This window comes from Schistocerca serialis, chromosome 3 (assembly GCF_023864345.2).
Source record: "Schistocerca serialis cubense isolate TAMUIC-IGC-003099 chromosome 3, iqSchSeri2.2, whole genome shotgun sequence".
Lineage (NCBI taxonomy): Eukaryota > Metazoa > Arthropoda > Insecta > Orthoptera > Acrididae > Schistocerca > Schistocerca serialis.
The window spans coordinates 840,138,496-840,153,286 of record NC_064640.1 but is presented as its reverse complement, the minus strand read 5'-3'; the positions used below and the strand labels follow the sequence as shown (position 1 = coordinate 840,153,286).

General features: G+C 42.7%; 1 protein-coding gene across 5 annotated transcripts in view; it reads left to right on the top strand.

The window, feature by feature from the left end:
* Nucleotides 1-14,791, top strand: part of LOC126470898 (ATP-binding cassette sub-family B member 6) — a 151,763-nt gene that overhangs the window by 49,548 nt on the left and 87,424 nt on the right. For all 5 annotated transcript variants that reach the window (XM_050098929.1, XM_050098926.1, XM_050098928.1 and 2 more), the window contains exon 8: nt 5,259-5,434. In XM_050098929.1, coding sequence (XP_049954886.1) covers nt 5,259-5,434 — 176 coding nt within the window. The remainder of the gene's footprint in view (nt 1-5,258; nt 5,435-14,791) is intronic.

Sequence of the window (14,791 nt, the reverse complement as noted above, 5' to 3'; positions counted from 1 at the left end):
TACAGGCTTGTTCGGATGAAAAAGCGACGTCAAAGGTTTGTGGTCTGTGATGATGGTAAAGTGACGACTATACAAGAAATCATGGAACTTAGTAACACCAAACACAAGAGCCAAAGCTTCTTTCTCTATCTGTGAATAATTTCTTTGCGCAGATGAGAGCAATTTGGACGCAAAGGCAATAGGGCGATCATGCGACCCATCTCTGTGCGCAAGCACAGCACCGATCCCAAAATCCGATGCATCGACCATTAACAAAACGGGTTTCTGGGGATCGAATGGCGTAAGGCAAGTATTGGAAAGCAACGCCGATTTCAACTGGCGAAAGGCGCGTTCGCATTCCGTCGTCCAGATGAATGGAACACCTTTACGGCATAAGCGATGAAGCGGAGCTGAAATGGAAGAGGCATTGCGCAGAAAGCGATGATAATAGTTAATTTTTCCCAACACACTCTGTAGCTGCTTCAAATTCTGCGGCGAAGGCAAATCTTGTATGGCACGGAGGTGCTCTGGACTGGGATGGATGCCTTGTGCATTTATGACATGTCCCAGATATGGTAAGTCACGAGCAAAAAACACACATTTGTCCTTCCGCAAGCGAAGACCATTTTGTCGCAATACTTGAAATAATGTTCGTAGGTGTGCTAAATGCTCATCTGCTGTCTTGCCGGAGATCACAATATCGTCCAGATAGTTCGCTGCAGTAGGGACCGACGCACAAACAGTTTGTAAATATTGCTGAAACAATGCAGGGGCGGATGCACACCCGAATGGCAGTCTTTTGAATCGGTATAAACCAAGATGCGTGTTAACCACCAAGACGCACTGGGATCCCTCGTCCACTGGTATTTGCAAGTACGCATCTGCGAGGTCCAACTTCGAAAAGTATTTACCCGGGCACAGTTTATCAAAAAGATCTTCCGGGCGGGGTAAAGGGAAAGTTGCAGTCACTAGTTGTGGATTCACAGTGGCCTTGAAGTCCACACAAAGTCTCTATTTTCCGGAAGGTTTTGGCAAAATTACTAAGGGTGAGGCCCAGAGAGAAGCCTGCACATGTTCAATTACACCTTGTGATTCTAAATCGTGTAATGTTCTTGCGACCTCATCACGCAATGCGTGAGGAACATCGCGCGCTCTGAAAAATTTCGGTTGCGCGTTGACTTTCAGTTCCAAATGTGCTTCATAGTTTTTAGCGCAACCTAAGCCCGGTGCAAAAAGTCTGCAAATTCTTCACACAAACGAGAAACACTGTCTGAAGGCACAGTCTGATTCACTGATAGGACCTGATTTACTATAGACATGTTAAACAACTGAAATAAATCTAAACCAAACAAGTTCACTGCAGTAGAAGAATGAAGAACGTAAAATGACACAAGTTTTGTTTGTCCCTTGTATGTTGCAAGAAGAGTGCACTGTCCTAATGCAGGGATATTCTGACCTGAATAACTATTTAACTGAACATTTGCGGCACGCAACGGAGGTTTGCCCAGTTGTTCGTGCGTGTCGTGATTGAGCAATGAAACTGCAGCTCCGGTATCGAGCTGGAATGGTATGACCTTGCCAGTAAAGTCCAAATCTACAAAAAGTTTATTGTCCTGCTGACGACAAGAGCGACTGTCTCGTGCAATTTGAACTGATACAGGTACAGCACCACTTGCTAATTGACGTGATTTCCGGCAACGTCGACGCACACTTTTTGTGGGACGAACACAGTCACTGTTAGAAAGAGTGGCACTGGACGAAGTGGAATTAACTACATGAATGTCCATGGGTGAAGGTTCACGAGCCTGAGTATTCTTGGTTCGATTCCGGCGCGAAGCAAAGGGCCTGGAATGGTTGTGATTGTCTGATCTGAGCTTCTTCTGGCAAACACTTTGAACATGTCCTTTTTTATGACAGAAAAAGCAAATAGCTTGGCATGACGGGCAATTCTCACGCGAATGTCTAGTAGCACACCGCGGGCATGACTTCACTGCATTTGTATGCTGACGCGGCACACCTGGTTTAGAGCGTGGCGGCAGCTGCGCGGACGTGTGCGAGGGCAGTTTACCGGGCCGTGCAGCGCGCCCGGCGGGCCGGTTAATGTTACACACGGCTGGCGAAGTTGCAAATGATTCCTGAGCAAAGTCAAGCGTGTCTTGTCTATCCAATATGTCTATCACTTGTTGAAGGGAGGGACTGACTAGTTTCAAAATCTGTTCCCGTATGCGAACATCAGAAACGTTCTGTGCTATTGCATCACGTACCATAGTATCTGAATAAGGGAGTCCACAGTCACACTCCAAAGCACAATCCCTTGTAAGGCCTTGCAATGTTGCAACCCACTCCCTATTAGTCTGACCGGCCGTACGTTTTGTACGAAAGAACGTATACCTTTTTGCAACCACATTAACTGTTTCCTTGAAATAGGCATCTAAAGCAGACAAAATTTCGTCGTAGGACAGAGTTGCTACGTCGCGTCAGGGAAATAATTTCACTATCACACGGTACGTTTGCACCCCTACACACGCCAATAAATGAGGCTGCCGCTCGTTACCTTGAATTCTGTAGGCGGCGAGATGAAATCCAAACTGGCGTGACCACTCCGTCCATGTTTCCTTAGCTGGTTCATAGGGCCTAAAAGGCGGTGCAACTGTGAGTTGTGGCTGCGGTAGCGGTGAAGCGGCGGCGGCCGCATCGTTTTTCAGTGCACGTTGACCCTGGACGAGCTGTCCAAGGGCATCCAATAACGCCTGCGTCTGCTGATTCTGCAAGCGATAAAATTCAGACAGTGCATCTGGCGAAGCCATGACACAAGTAAATGTAAGCAATGAGAAAGAACAAGACCCTTTCCGTTGACTCGTCGCCAAAAATTGTTGTGTCTAGACAAGACAGCCTAGACACAATGAGAGTAAGCCGAAAGGCACGCGCTAAGCCAAAGCCGGATGCGTGAGGTCTGAAACAGGATACGTAATGAAGGCTATAAAGAAAAGTACGTAGCTTCGGGAATACTTAACTTTAATCCATCCTTTTGGTACATCTGGAGATTGTGGCGATACAAGTGAGACTCTTTAGATACATGCAATGTTACTAATGGCGCCTTGCTAGGTCGTAGCCATTGACTTAGCTGAAGGCTATTCTAACTATTGGCTCGGCTAATGAGCAATGCTTCATCCGTGTAGTCGCTAGCAAAGTTGTCTGTACAACTGGGGAGAGTGCTATCCCGTATCTCGAGACCTGCCTTGTGGTGGCGCTCGGTCTGCGATCACACAGTGGCAACACGCGGGTCCGACATGTACTAATGGACCGCGGCCGATTTAAAGCTACCACCTAGCAAGTGTGGTGTCTGGCGGTGACACCACAGATTTCATGGTCGAGCGGCTGCTCATTAGCCACAAATCGGGCTGGTAAATGCCAAACGACAACTTACTTGGTGTGGAGAGGGTAAACATTGGATGACTGAACAATGGAAAAACGTTGTGTGGAGTGACGAATTGCGGTACAGAATGTGGTGATTCGATGGCAGGGTGTGGGTATAGCAAATGCCCGGTGAATGTCATCTGCCAGTGTGTGTAGTGCCAACAGTAAAATTCGGAGGTGGTGGTGTTGTGGTGTGGTCATTCTTTTCATGGAGGGGGCTTGCACCCCTTTCTGTTTTGCATGGCACTATCACAGCACAGGCTTACATTGATGTTTTAAGCACCTTCTTGCTTACCATTGTTGAAGAGCAATTGCATCTTTCAACATGATTGAGCACCTGTTTACTATGCATGGCCTGTGGCAGAGTGGTTGCACAACAACAACATCCCTGTAATGGACTGGCCTGCACAGATTCTTGACCTGAATCCTATAGAACACCTTTGGGATGTTTTGGAACACTGACTTCATGCCAGGCCTCACTGATCAAATCGATACCTCTCCTCAGTGCAGCACTATGTGAGAATGGGCTGCCATTCCCCAAGAAAACTTCCAGCACCTGATTGAACATATGCTTGTGAGAGTGGAAGCTGTCATCGAGGCTAAGGATGGGCCAACACCATAATCAATTCCAGCATTACCGATGGAGGCCGCCACGAACTTGTAAGTCATTCTCAGCCAGATGTCCGGATACTTTTGATCACGTAGTGTATTTTTGGTTGGGAGTTGTCCTTCTGGGGAGTTTGGGTGCCTGGTGCAAGTCTTTTTATTTGAGGTCACTTCGGCAGATTGTGCGTCGGTGACAGTGATAATGTGCCCATCCAGTCCCGAGTGGAATAAATCACCCACCTGAGCGAGAATCCAATTGGCAACGCTGACCAAAAGACTATTAGCAGCTGACCATTAATTACCAAAAATCTGTCGTACAGTTGTTTCCTGATAAAAACTGTGATTAAACATGTGTAAAGTAATTATTGGATAAGAGGTAATAATTAATGAGAATTTTAAATATTTGACCTTCTTATTGCCTGCACCAAACCATTGAATTTGGTTTTGCCCGAAAGTAATTTGCAATGGATGTTGTGATGTTCCCTTGGAAACGAGCGATGCCATTCTATCTCACGAAATCTATAATATTATTATAGAGTTAGTGAGGTTTGTGAGCATCATATTTGATTATAAACTGATGTGGGTGCCACACCTAAACGATCAGAGACAAGGGCCCTCAAGGCATTAAACAGTTCGATGTGATTTAGCCATAGTTCTTGGAGAACAGAATGGGTATATGTGCTCCAGTTTAAAAGGCTTCGTAATACTCTGACTAGATTATGGAGGTGCAGTGTATGGTCCAGTGAGACCTACTTACTTCACTATCATTGATGCTGCCACCATACTGGGTATAGGTGCTCCCAGAACCTGCCTCATACCCAGTCTCTCTAATGAGACTGATGAGCCACTACTTAACAACCCTTGACAACTCCTCATGATGCATTGGGTATGTATGAGGCATGTCCATAAAATAAGGCCTTCATCAAACAAAGGAAAATGCAGGATGGAATGTAACAATACCAGAGAATGAAAGTTGCTACTCACTATATAGCGGAGATGCTGAGTCGTGATAGGCGCAACAAAAAGAGATTCACACAATTATAGTTTTCGGCCATTAAGGCCTTTGTCAGCAGTACACACACACACACACACACACACACACACACACACACACACACACATACATCTGGTTTACTAGGACAAATAGTGTAATGTAAAAGGTCAGTTATCAGTAACTAGATACCGATTTTGTTCAGTTTAGTGATGCTATAGTTTTGTGAGATACCTATGTAAGTGTTTTGATGTTTTTCTTTCAGTGAGCACAGTGTTCGTAACAGAATGGCGCACAAAATTCCAACGCAGTATGAATTTGGCAGATAATGCTCAGAAAGCCAGAAGTGTAGATTCATTGCTCAATTTTGAAACTGTGAAGTATTATGGAGCAGAGAGTTACGAAGTAGAATGCTTCAAAAAGGCAATCTTGCATTACCAGGTGAGTACTGGGGTACTATTAACAGAGATATACCTCACATGCAGTTCAGCTTCAAACATTTTTCCATATATGTTTTTCATTAGCAACTAGATAGTAACCATTAGGAAAGCTGTTCCCAACCGGAACATTTATCGGAACACCCCAACAGGGACCTTGATGGTGCCAGCCTATACAGTATTTGACACACATTGTACATTGTTTCCACTTAGGAACTCTGGCATTGCATTACAGCATACACACCACTACAGGGTCACTGTTTCATTCTCAAATACAATGTTATCTGCATATTTCCTGTAAAACTGAAGACTTGCTCATATATTTAGATGTCTTTCAGGATGAATGATGTGATTTCATAACTTATAAAAGAATTGGGGAAAGGAAGCAGATAAAGATGAACAAAATAATCAGTGTGACTAAACGTGTCCTATACAAGCAATGAGATTGTGTCAAAAACTTAACTATCAGTATTTAAGCCCACAGAGCTGCTACAAGTAATTTCAACTTCATCATTACTCTGATGAGGAATACTGTTCAGATCATCAGAAGCCCTTTGTTCTATAACAGGGTAGTACTTCCACTGAGACTTGGAATACATTCTCTGTATTTGTAAGCATTGAGGGAATCAACAGGGTGAGGTTAGAGTGTAGGAACAATTACCAAGTGCACAATAGTAGTAGAGTACATTCTTATTTTTGATCGTAGCCTGTAATCAGAGGCTCATTCTGTTGTGACTTGGCAAGACAGCCAAGACACTATGAGATAGCCGAAAGGCACGCGTTTAAGCTCACGCAAGATGGCGTGAGGTCTGGAAAATGACAAGGTCTTTATAGTAGCAAAAATAGTACGTAGCTTCTGGAATACTTAACTTTAATCCATAATGGGCTGCTGCTGCTGCTGCTGCTGCTGCTGCTGCTACTACTACTACTACTACTACTACTACTACTACTACTACTAAGCATCGTGCAATGTGTTAGTTTAAGACAGTTGCAAACCTCAAGAAGACACAGACTTTTCAATAGGTTGCATTCCTTAAGCCTCTAATTTGGAATGCATTGAAAGAATGTCGCTGTAGAGAAGACGACACTCCAAAGTGTATCAAATTGTAATACTACATGTTTGGGCACCCACCTGGATGTGGCCAACACAACCTAGATACACATATAATATGAAATGTGAAGATTTTATGTTGTGTAACTGCATAACATTCCTTTGACAATATTACTGAAGCATTATGAAGAAAGGTTCAGGATGAAAATGCCCTTTTGAACAAACTTCTGTGTGGTGCGCTACTGAAGACTGGCACTGAAGCTAATGGTGCCCTGGAAGCAAAGATTATGGCCCAGTGGCGGACTTGGAAGTCAGGGCAGCCACAATCTAGATACACCATTTTGGTAGATCACGTTACCTGTAACACCTTTATTTAAGGCATAATCCTTTCACAGCATTTTAGCTGTATCATCAGGTGCAGTTCACAAAATTAAGTCACTTTCAGATCAAAAAAGAGTACAGAATGACCCACCATTCGTAATCAGCTAATTTTTGCTACGTAGCAGATGTCAAAAATAAAATCCTGTTGAACGTGCATGTGATACTGTTACTTGTAGTACCTGGTGAGCTAGCGGAGTCCTCATATGCTGAAATGGCAATCGAAACGCAGACCAATCATCTACAGAATAATGTAAAAGCTGAGCAGCTAACAGTCACCCACCATCTGCCAGGATACGTCCAAATACACCCCCCCCCCCCCCCCCCCGAACCCCCCTGCCAGAATAATAAACAAATAAAATGCTCAGACCCTCCAAAACCAGAGATCCTAGGAAATGGCAATTAAAGTATGTTTAAGAATGCTGTTTATAAACAAAAGGATGACAGAAGGAACCTCCACCAATCTGTGTTAGTGTTTTGTGTCCAATGTTTTGTGTGACAGACTCTTGCTAAACAGTCATATATAGCTTTGTTTAGTTCACGTGGATACATTGAATAAATGTGAGATTAATGTGGCTGATTGCAGAAGAGTGGGCTGTAGAACAAAATTGCTTACAGTAGATCTTATGCAGGTAAACATACAATGAAGTCAGGCTAATCGTGTGTTGAAATGAAATAGCTGTTGCAAAATTACATTGAAAAGAAACCTAACTTTCATTTAGAGGTGTGAAAAAGAAACTATAGATTAAAAACAGTTTGCACCATTTTTAATTCACACAGTAATAAGTCTACATATCTGGCCTAACAAATGAGCAATGTCTGATCACTAGAAATTGATCCTTTAAAAGTACTGTAGGGCAATTTGAATGTATACCTTTGGCTGTCCACAAATAATTACCTTAAGATTCTTCTTGTTCTTTGACTTCCACAACAGCATTCACTTGCGGATATCAAAGAAGATAATAGTAGTTACTCTTTGTTGTTTTACTGATGCACAATACATCTACATCTACATTTATACTCCACAAGCCACCCAACGGTGTGTGGCGGAGGGCACTTTACGTGCCACTGTCATTACCTCCCTTTCCTGTTCCAGTCGCGTATGGTTCGCGGGAAGAACGACTGTCTGAAAGCCTCCGTGCGCGCTCTAATCTCTCTAATTTTACATTCGTGATCTCCTCGGGAGGTATAAGTAGGGGGAAGCAATATATTCGATACCTCATCCAGGAACGCACCCCCTCGAAACCTGGCGAGCAAGCTACACCGCGATGCAGAGCGCCTCTCTTGCAGAGTCTGCCACTTGAGTTTATTAAACATCTCCGTAACGCTATCACGGTTACCAAATAACCCTGTGACGAAACGCGCCGCTCTTCTTTGGATCTTCTCTATCTCCTCCGTCAAACCGATCTGGTACGGATCCCACACTGATGAGCAGTGCTCAAGTATAGGTCGAACGAGTGTTTTGTAAGCCACCTCCTTTGTTGATGGACTACATTTTCTAAGCACTCTCCCAATGAATCTCAACCTGGTACCCGCCTTACCAACAATTAATTTTATATGATCATTCCACTTCAAATCGTTCCGCACGCATACTCCCAGATATTTTACAGAAGTAACTGCTACCAGTGTTTGTTCCGCTATCATATAATCATACAATAAAGGATCCTTCTTTCTATGTATTCGCAATACATTACATTTGTCTATGTTAAGGGTCAGTTGCCACTCCCTGCACCAAGTGCCTATCCGCTGCAGATCTTCCTGCATTTCGCTACAATTTTCTAATGCTGCAACTTCTCTGTATACTACAGCATCATCCGCGAAAAGCCGCATGGAACTTCCGACACTATCTACTAGGTCATTTATATATATTGTGAAAAGCAATGGTCCCATAACACTCCCCTGTGGCACGCCAGAGGTTACTTTAACGTCTGTAGACGTCTCTCCATTGATAACAACATGCTGTGTTCTGTTTGCTAAAAACTCTTCAATCCAGACACACAGCTGGTCGTGATATTCCGTAGGCTCTTACTTTGTTTATCAGGCGACAGTGCGGAACTGTATCGAACGCCTTCCGGAAGTCAAGAAAAATGACATCTACCTGGGAGCCTGTATCTAATATTTTCTGGGTCTCATGAACAAATAAAGCGAGTTGGGTCTCACATGATCGCTGTTTCCGGAATCCATGTTGATTCCTACATAGTAGATTCTGGGTTTCCAAAAACGACATGATACTCGAGCAAAAAACATGTTCTAAAATTCTACAACAGATCGACGTCAGAGATATAGGTCTATAGTTTTGCGCATCTGCTCGACGACCCTTCTTGAAGACTGGGACTATCTGTGCTCTTTTCCAATCATTTGGAACGCTCCGTTCCTCTAGAGACTTGCGGTACACGGCTGTTAGAAGGGGGGCAAGTTCTTTCGCGTACTCTGTGTAGAATACACGCAGAGAGTAAGAAAAAGTTGTATGTATTGAGTTGTAATAGAGAGAGAATGTAATGAAAGACAAATACCACCTGGATTACTTTGTATGGCTATTCCGATAAACAGTTTTGACCTTTGTTACAGGTAATCTTCAGATCCAGTGTACAATTATTCTTAATTGCATTTTGTCAGCTGGGTGAAGATTCACATAAAGGACCATAGGGTGCCTCTGAAGACTGACATTTTCCCTGTATGTAAGCAACTTCCTCTCATAGGGTTTCTTATTGTAGGCTTCTGCAAAATGCGTAGTAATTCTGTGCTGCCTTGCTCTTTCCACAGTCCACACAAATGCATACACTCATTGCAAAGGAAAGGTAGTTGAAAATAAAAGTTCATAGTTGGTGGAAGTGGGCTGTATATTTAACACTCCATTGTGTGACACAGTTACAGGTACATCTGTGTGGTCTGGTGGTCAAGACCCATCTCCCCTACTTCTGCCCTCATACAGCCATTCCCTCGTGTGGAAGGCCAGATAGAAATTGTACTGTTTGGTCAATGCTGCACCCTTGTGAGAGCACCTTGCACTGATGCAGAACATTCCGCCCACCTAATTTATATAAATTACACAAATATAAATAATCATAAACAGCACAAGTTAGGCGCAACAAACAAGGATTTAAAATGTCTGAAGAAATTATGTCCACCGCACACAAAGTAACACAAATTCAGTTAGTAAATGAATAGTTTTGAGCTCTAGAGTCTATGATTCTGGTGGAACAACACAGATCTTTTACTGTTCGTTTGTAGGTTCCCATTGATAGAGCACTGAAACAACTTCCATCAATCGATTGGGATCAGGGTATGTGCAAGCAGTGATCCCACACCACCACACAAGGTTTGGCAGATTGTCTTCCTGCAGGAGAACCAATGTACCAGGCTGTAGATGGTCTTTGGTTATGACTCCCTGGTTTAGATGATTTCTCTGAAAGAAATCCTGGTGCTCAGACTGTTGTCAGGGTTCACCCATAAGAAAATGAGCTGGAGTAAGGCATGAAAATTCATCTGCTTTATCAGGGAGTTGTGTAGTGGGTTGGGGATACAGGCATGCTTCAATTTGAGTTAGAATTGTGTATAATTCATCAAATGCCAATGCTTGTTTTCCCACAGCCCTCTTTAAATGTGTCTTGCTGGAGTACATACTTGCTTCCTGCAGTCTACCAAAATGCAGTACCTGAGGTGGAATGAAATGCCACTTTATCACATTCTATGGTGGATAGTTGTGGATTTGTGTTGCTTGAAACTGAAAGCTGAACAGTTTGTGCAGTTCATGCAGCTCATTCCTTGCTGCCATGAATGTACTCCCATTGTCACTATACGTGTTTGTACATACTTCATTGTGAAATAAATCATTGAAGAACAGCAGTGAAAACTTGAAAGGACTGACTAGTGACAAGCTCAACATATACTGCCGCAACATATATAGCTTGAAAGGGCAGACCAGTGAAAAGCTCAACATATACTGCCTTTGTTGAGATGCAATAGAACAACACTTTGTAGACCTTTGCTCCTCTTTCCACTATTTCTAACGTATGTTGACCATCCACAGTCAATGCCACAACTAAGGGAAAGTCTGCTTCGTTCTACTCTGACTGAAGGAAGTTGTCACATGAGCTGGGTTGCTGTGGTTGCCTTTGAGTTATAGCATGTGTGTGTGTGGTTTTCTACATAACTGACGAGGCACAGTACCTGATAACCTCAAAAAGACTTGCCTGGTTACATATCTTCTGTCGGGTATCAGTACCTTTGTCTGAGGCTTGCTAACAGGTGTTGAGGTCTTGTGTGTAACAAATGAAGATATTTTACCTGACTATTAATTTAGGTATGTGGTGTTCAGGAAGAAGAATCGTGGGGTGCTTCTGACTGTAAGAAGCCTCTGACTGTTCCAGTATGCCACCCACCCTAAACACCTTGTTCTTTATCCAGAAAGGGATGAAGTGAGTGCAGTTTGCTTTCCTTTGGGATTGTTTGGCCATTCTGTAGTTCTTCAATCTTCTTGTAATAGTCTTGCTGTTGTATCAAACAAATGAATGCATTTTCTGCTGTGTGAAGTTCTCCTGTAGTTAAGTTTCCTCTGGATTAATTTCACAAAATACTCCACCCTTGATCACTCTTTTTCCATGTACATAGAAACAAGGCTTAATTTCTTCTTGTTACCATACTGTTTGACCTCTTAGGGTGGTCGTTGCATGTGAGGCACAACAGTATGCTTTGTGTGTGACATGTGAGTGAATGGCGGTATCTTTCTTGACACAATCCAACCAAACACTCTCCCATAAGGTTGGTTGGTTCTCTGTCTTTAGCTGACCAGATTTCAGTACTTCAAAAAAAGTTTGATGCTCCAAGCAGAAGATCAATCTCACCAGTTCCATTGAATGATGGATTTGCTAGCGTTATGTGCTTAGGAAGTTGCTAGGTAGAAGTTTCAAAGGATGTTGTTGGGAGTGGCCCTGTTATGCATGACAGTAATGCACAGGTAGCATGTGTGTGGTAGTCAGCTACTCTTGAGGAAATGTACACCTTGCAAGTGTGTGACAGTTCTATGGTATGAACATTGCTGACACCACTTATTGGAATTGGATGCTGGTTAGGCTGTAGTCCCATCCAATCTTTTAAACTCCTAGACTTAAAGATCATTTGTGAGGCACTGTCAAGAAGTGCTTGGCATTGGTATACTTTACTTTTCTTTACTTTACCTTTCTTGTTGGCATTGTTTACAATGGCAGCTGATAACAGTACTTCTGCATGCTGGTGGTTTCCTTTCACACTGCTTTATGTTTGCTGTGATGGTATACCCACTTCTTGATTTTTATTGGCACTGTGACTCTCTTGTTCCTTATGCAGTAGCGTACTGCGGTGCTTGTTACAAATGTGGCAGCTGCCATTATGACATACCTTCTGCCTGTGATTTGTGCCTGTACAATTGAAGCAGCTTTTGTGTGTTCACAAAGTCTAGTCTCCTTGCAATATCGCTCTCTTTGAACTTGGGACACAGACTTAGTTTGTGCACTGAATTAAAGAATTTGCAACTGAGAACGGTGGCAAGAAATCTTTCTCGAGAACTGTGCTCTTGTGCAATGTTAGTATGCTCCATGGCTGGTTGGTGGGACTGATGCAGGATTTTGTCTAAATGAATAATGTCTAATTTCTGACAGCTAGTTCCTAGAAATGTTACCAGACATTTCAGACAAGGAAATGTGGTCAGCTATTTTAAAAATCCCACTGTTTCCTGATTTGCACTAATATGTTGCAGCAAATCTTGCAATAGTAACAGTTCGTGGAGTGGAATGCCAACCTGCATGACGTCAGTTGTGTTTGGATTTCTCATTAGATGGTTGATTAACATCGATAAGTCATTAGCAGATTCAGTTTTGGCGGTGGATGGATTCAGCAGTTTCTTTGCCCGTCAATCAAAATTAGCTTGGGATTGTTATACCTTTGAACAATGAGATCACAGGCAATCTTAAAGTTACTTTCTGTAACTGGTAAGTTTTCAGTCAGCTTACGAGGTTCACCAGAGGCACATGTCGACAAATAATAATATCGTTGGACGTAAGTTAAGGCCTTATTGTTAATAACTAGTGCCTTAAAGATACCGAAAAAAATGCACAAAATCTGCAGCACTACCATTGAATTTTGGCAGTGAAATTGCTGGGAGCTTCATTGCATGAACTTGCAGAATGAGGTGGTCAGATAGCATTTGACTAGAGTAATGACGTTGTTGTTGATGCAATATGTAAGCATAAGTCTTCAAATGATGCCGTGTCTTTATGGTGAGGTTCTTCCAGATCGTTAATATGTCACTGAGTTTGGATGTTGTATTCTTCTTTTCTTATATTTAATAGTGACTGCTGTACTCTAATGTCATTGAGATTTGATCCTGCCTGAAAGAGGTTTACAAATGTGGAGAGTCTAGTCGCTTGTGACTTTATCACTGTTCTTTTCTTAATTAAACTTCGTTTCTCGACAGAATCCACGATTAAGGATGTTAATATAGGAGATGATAGATTAAGAAAATAGAGCGAGAGTGTTTACAGAGCAAGGTGCGATACCTGTGGTGTGCTCACTGGGCTGCAGCTGTTGGCAGCATTGGCGACAGACATTGCTGCTCACTTGTCATGGTATCGGAACTGTGAGGATGTTGAGATGTCTGCTGGCTTGAGATGCACTCCAAAACACTATTCTTGTGGAATCTGTAGTCTGGAGAGCTCTACTGCAGGCATACCTCACTATTGATGCGTGGGAGAAATTCTTAACGCTGGCTAGTCTCAGAGACTCGCACACAGCCACAGTAGCCTTATACTGATAGCTTGCAGTACATACAAATCGAAGCACATAATGTTTGTGCTGGAACACTTTCAAATAGTGTTACTTGCACCCAGAGGATCAAAATGTAGGCAGGCACAAAACACGGTAATTCTGTGCTGCCTCACTCTTTCCACAGTCCAGATGAATGCATACACTCATTGCAAAGGAAGTGACATTAAAAATAAAAGTACATAGTTGGTAAAAGTGGACGGTGTATTTAACACTACATTGTGAGACAAAGTTACAGGTATATCTGCATGGTTTGGCAGTCACGACTTGTCTCCGCTACTTCTGCCCTTGTCTGGAGGTCCTACCTGTGGAGGCAGGGAAGAAATCCTTACGTATAGCGATTAGTCAATCGCTGCCGCTCTGCCCTCACGAGGGCACCTTGCACCAGTACAGTACACTTATTAACACTGAATAATTTAATAGTGTTGCAGTTGGCTCAGCATTGCAAGGTATAAAGAGTCAGTCCTTAACCTGCATCTGCCTCTACATACATACTCCACAAGTCACCATATGGTGTATGACAGAGGGTACCTTTTACCACTATCAGTCATTTAGTTTCCTGTTCCATTAGTTGCTCTACAAGCCCTGAATCCTCTCATGTCTTCGCAGTCCTTACGTGAAATATATGTTGGCATCAGCAGAATCATTCTGCAGTCTGCTGCAAATGCCATTCTCTTAATTTTCTCAATGGTGTTTCATGCAAAGAGTGTCATCTTCCCTCCAGGGATTTCCATTTGAGTTCAGGAAGTCTCTCTGTGATTGTTACTTGTTTCAATCTGGCAGTAACAAATCTAGTGGTATACATATGAATTTCTGCACTGTCTTCCTTTAATCTGACCTAGTGGGGATCCCAAGCACTCCAACATTACTCAAGAATGGGCCACAACTGTGTTCTATATGCAATTTCCTTTATAAAAGATCTACACTGTCCTAAAATTCTCTCAATAAGCAGAAGTCTACAGTTTGCCTTCCCTACTAACGACCTTATGTGCTCATTCTATTTCATATAACTTTGCAACGTTATCCCTAGATATTTCATTTTTGTGACTGTCAAGCAGTATGGCATCCGAACATTACAGGATAGTTTTTTCTACTTGTCTATTTTAATGTACATTTTTCTATATTTAGGGCAAG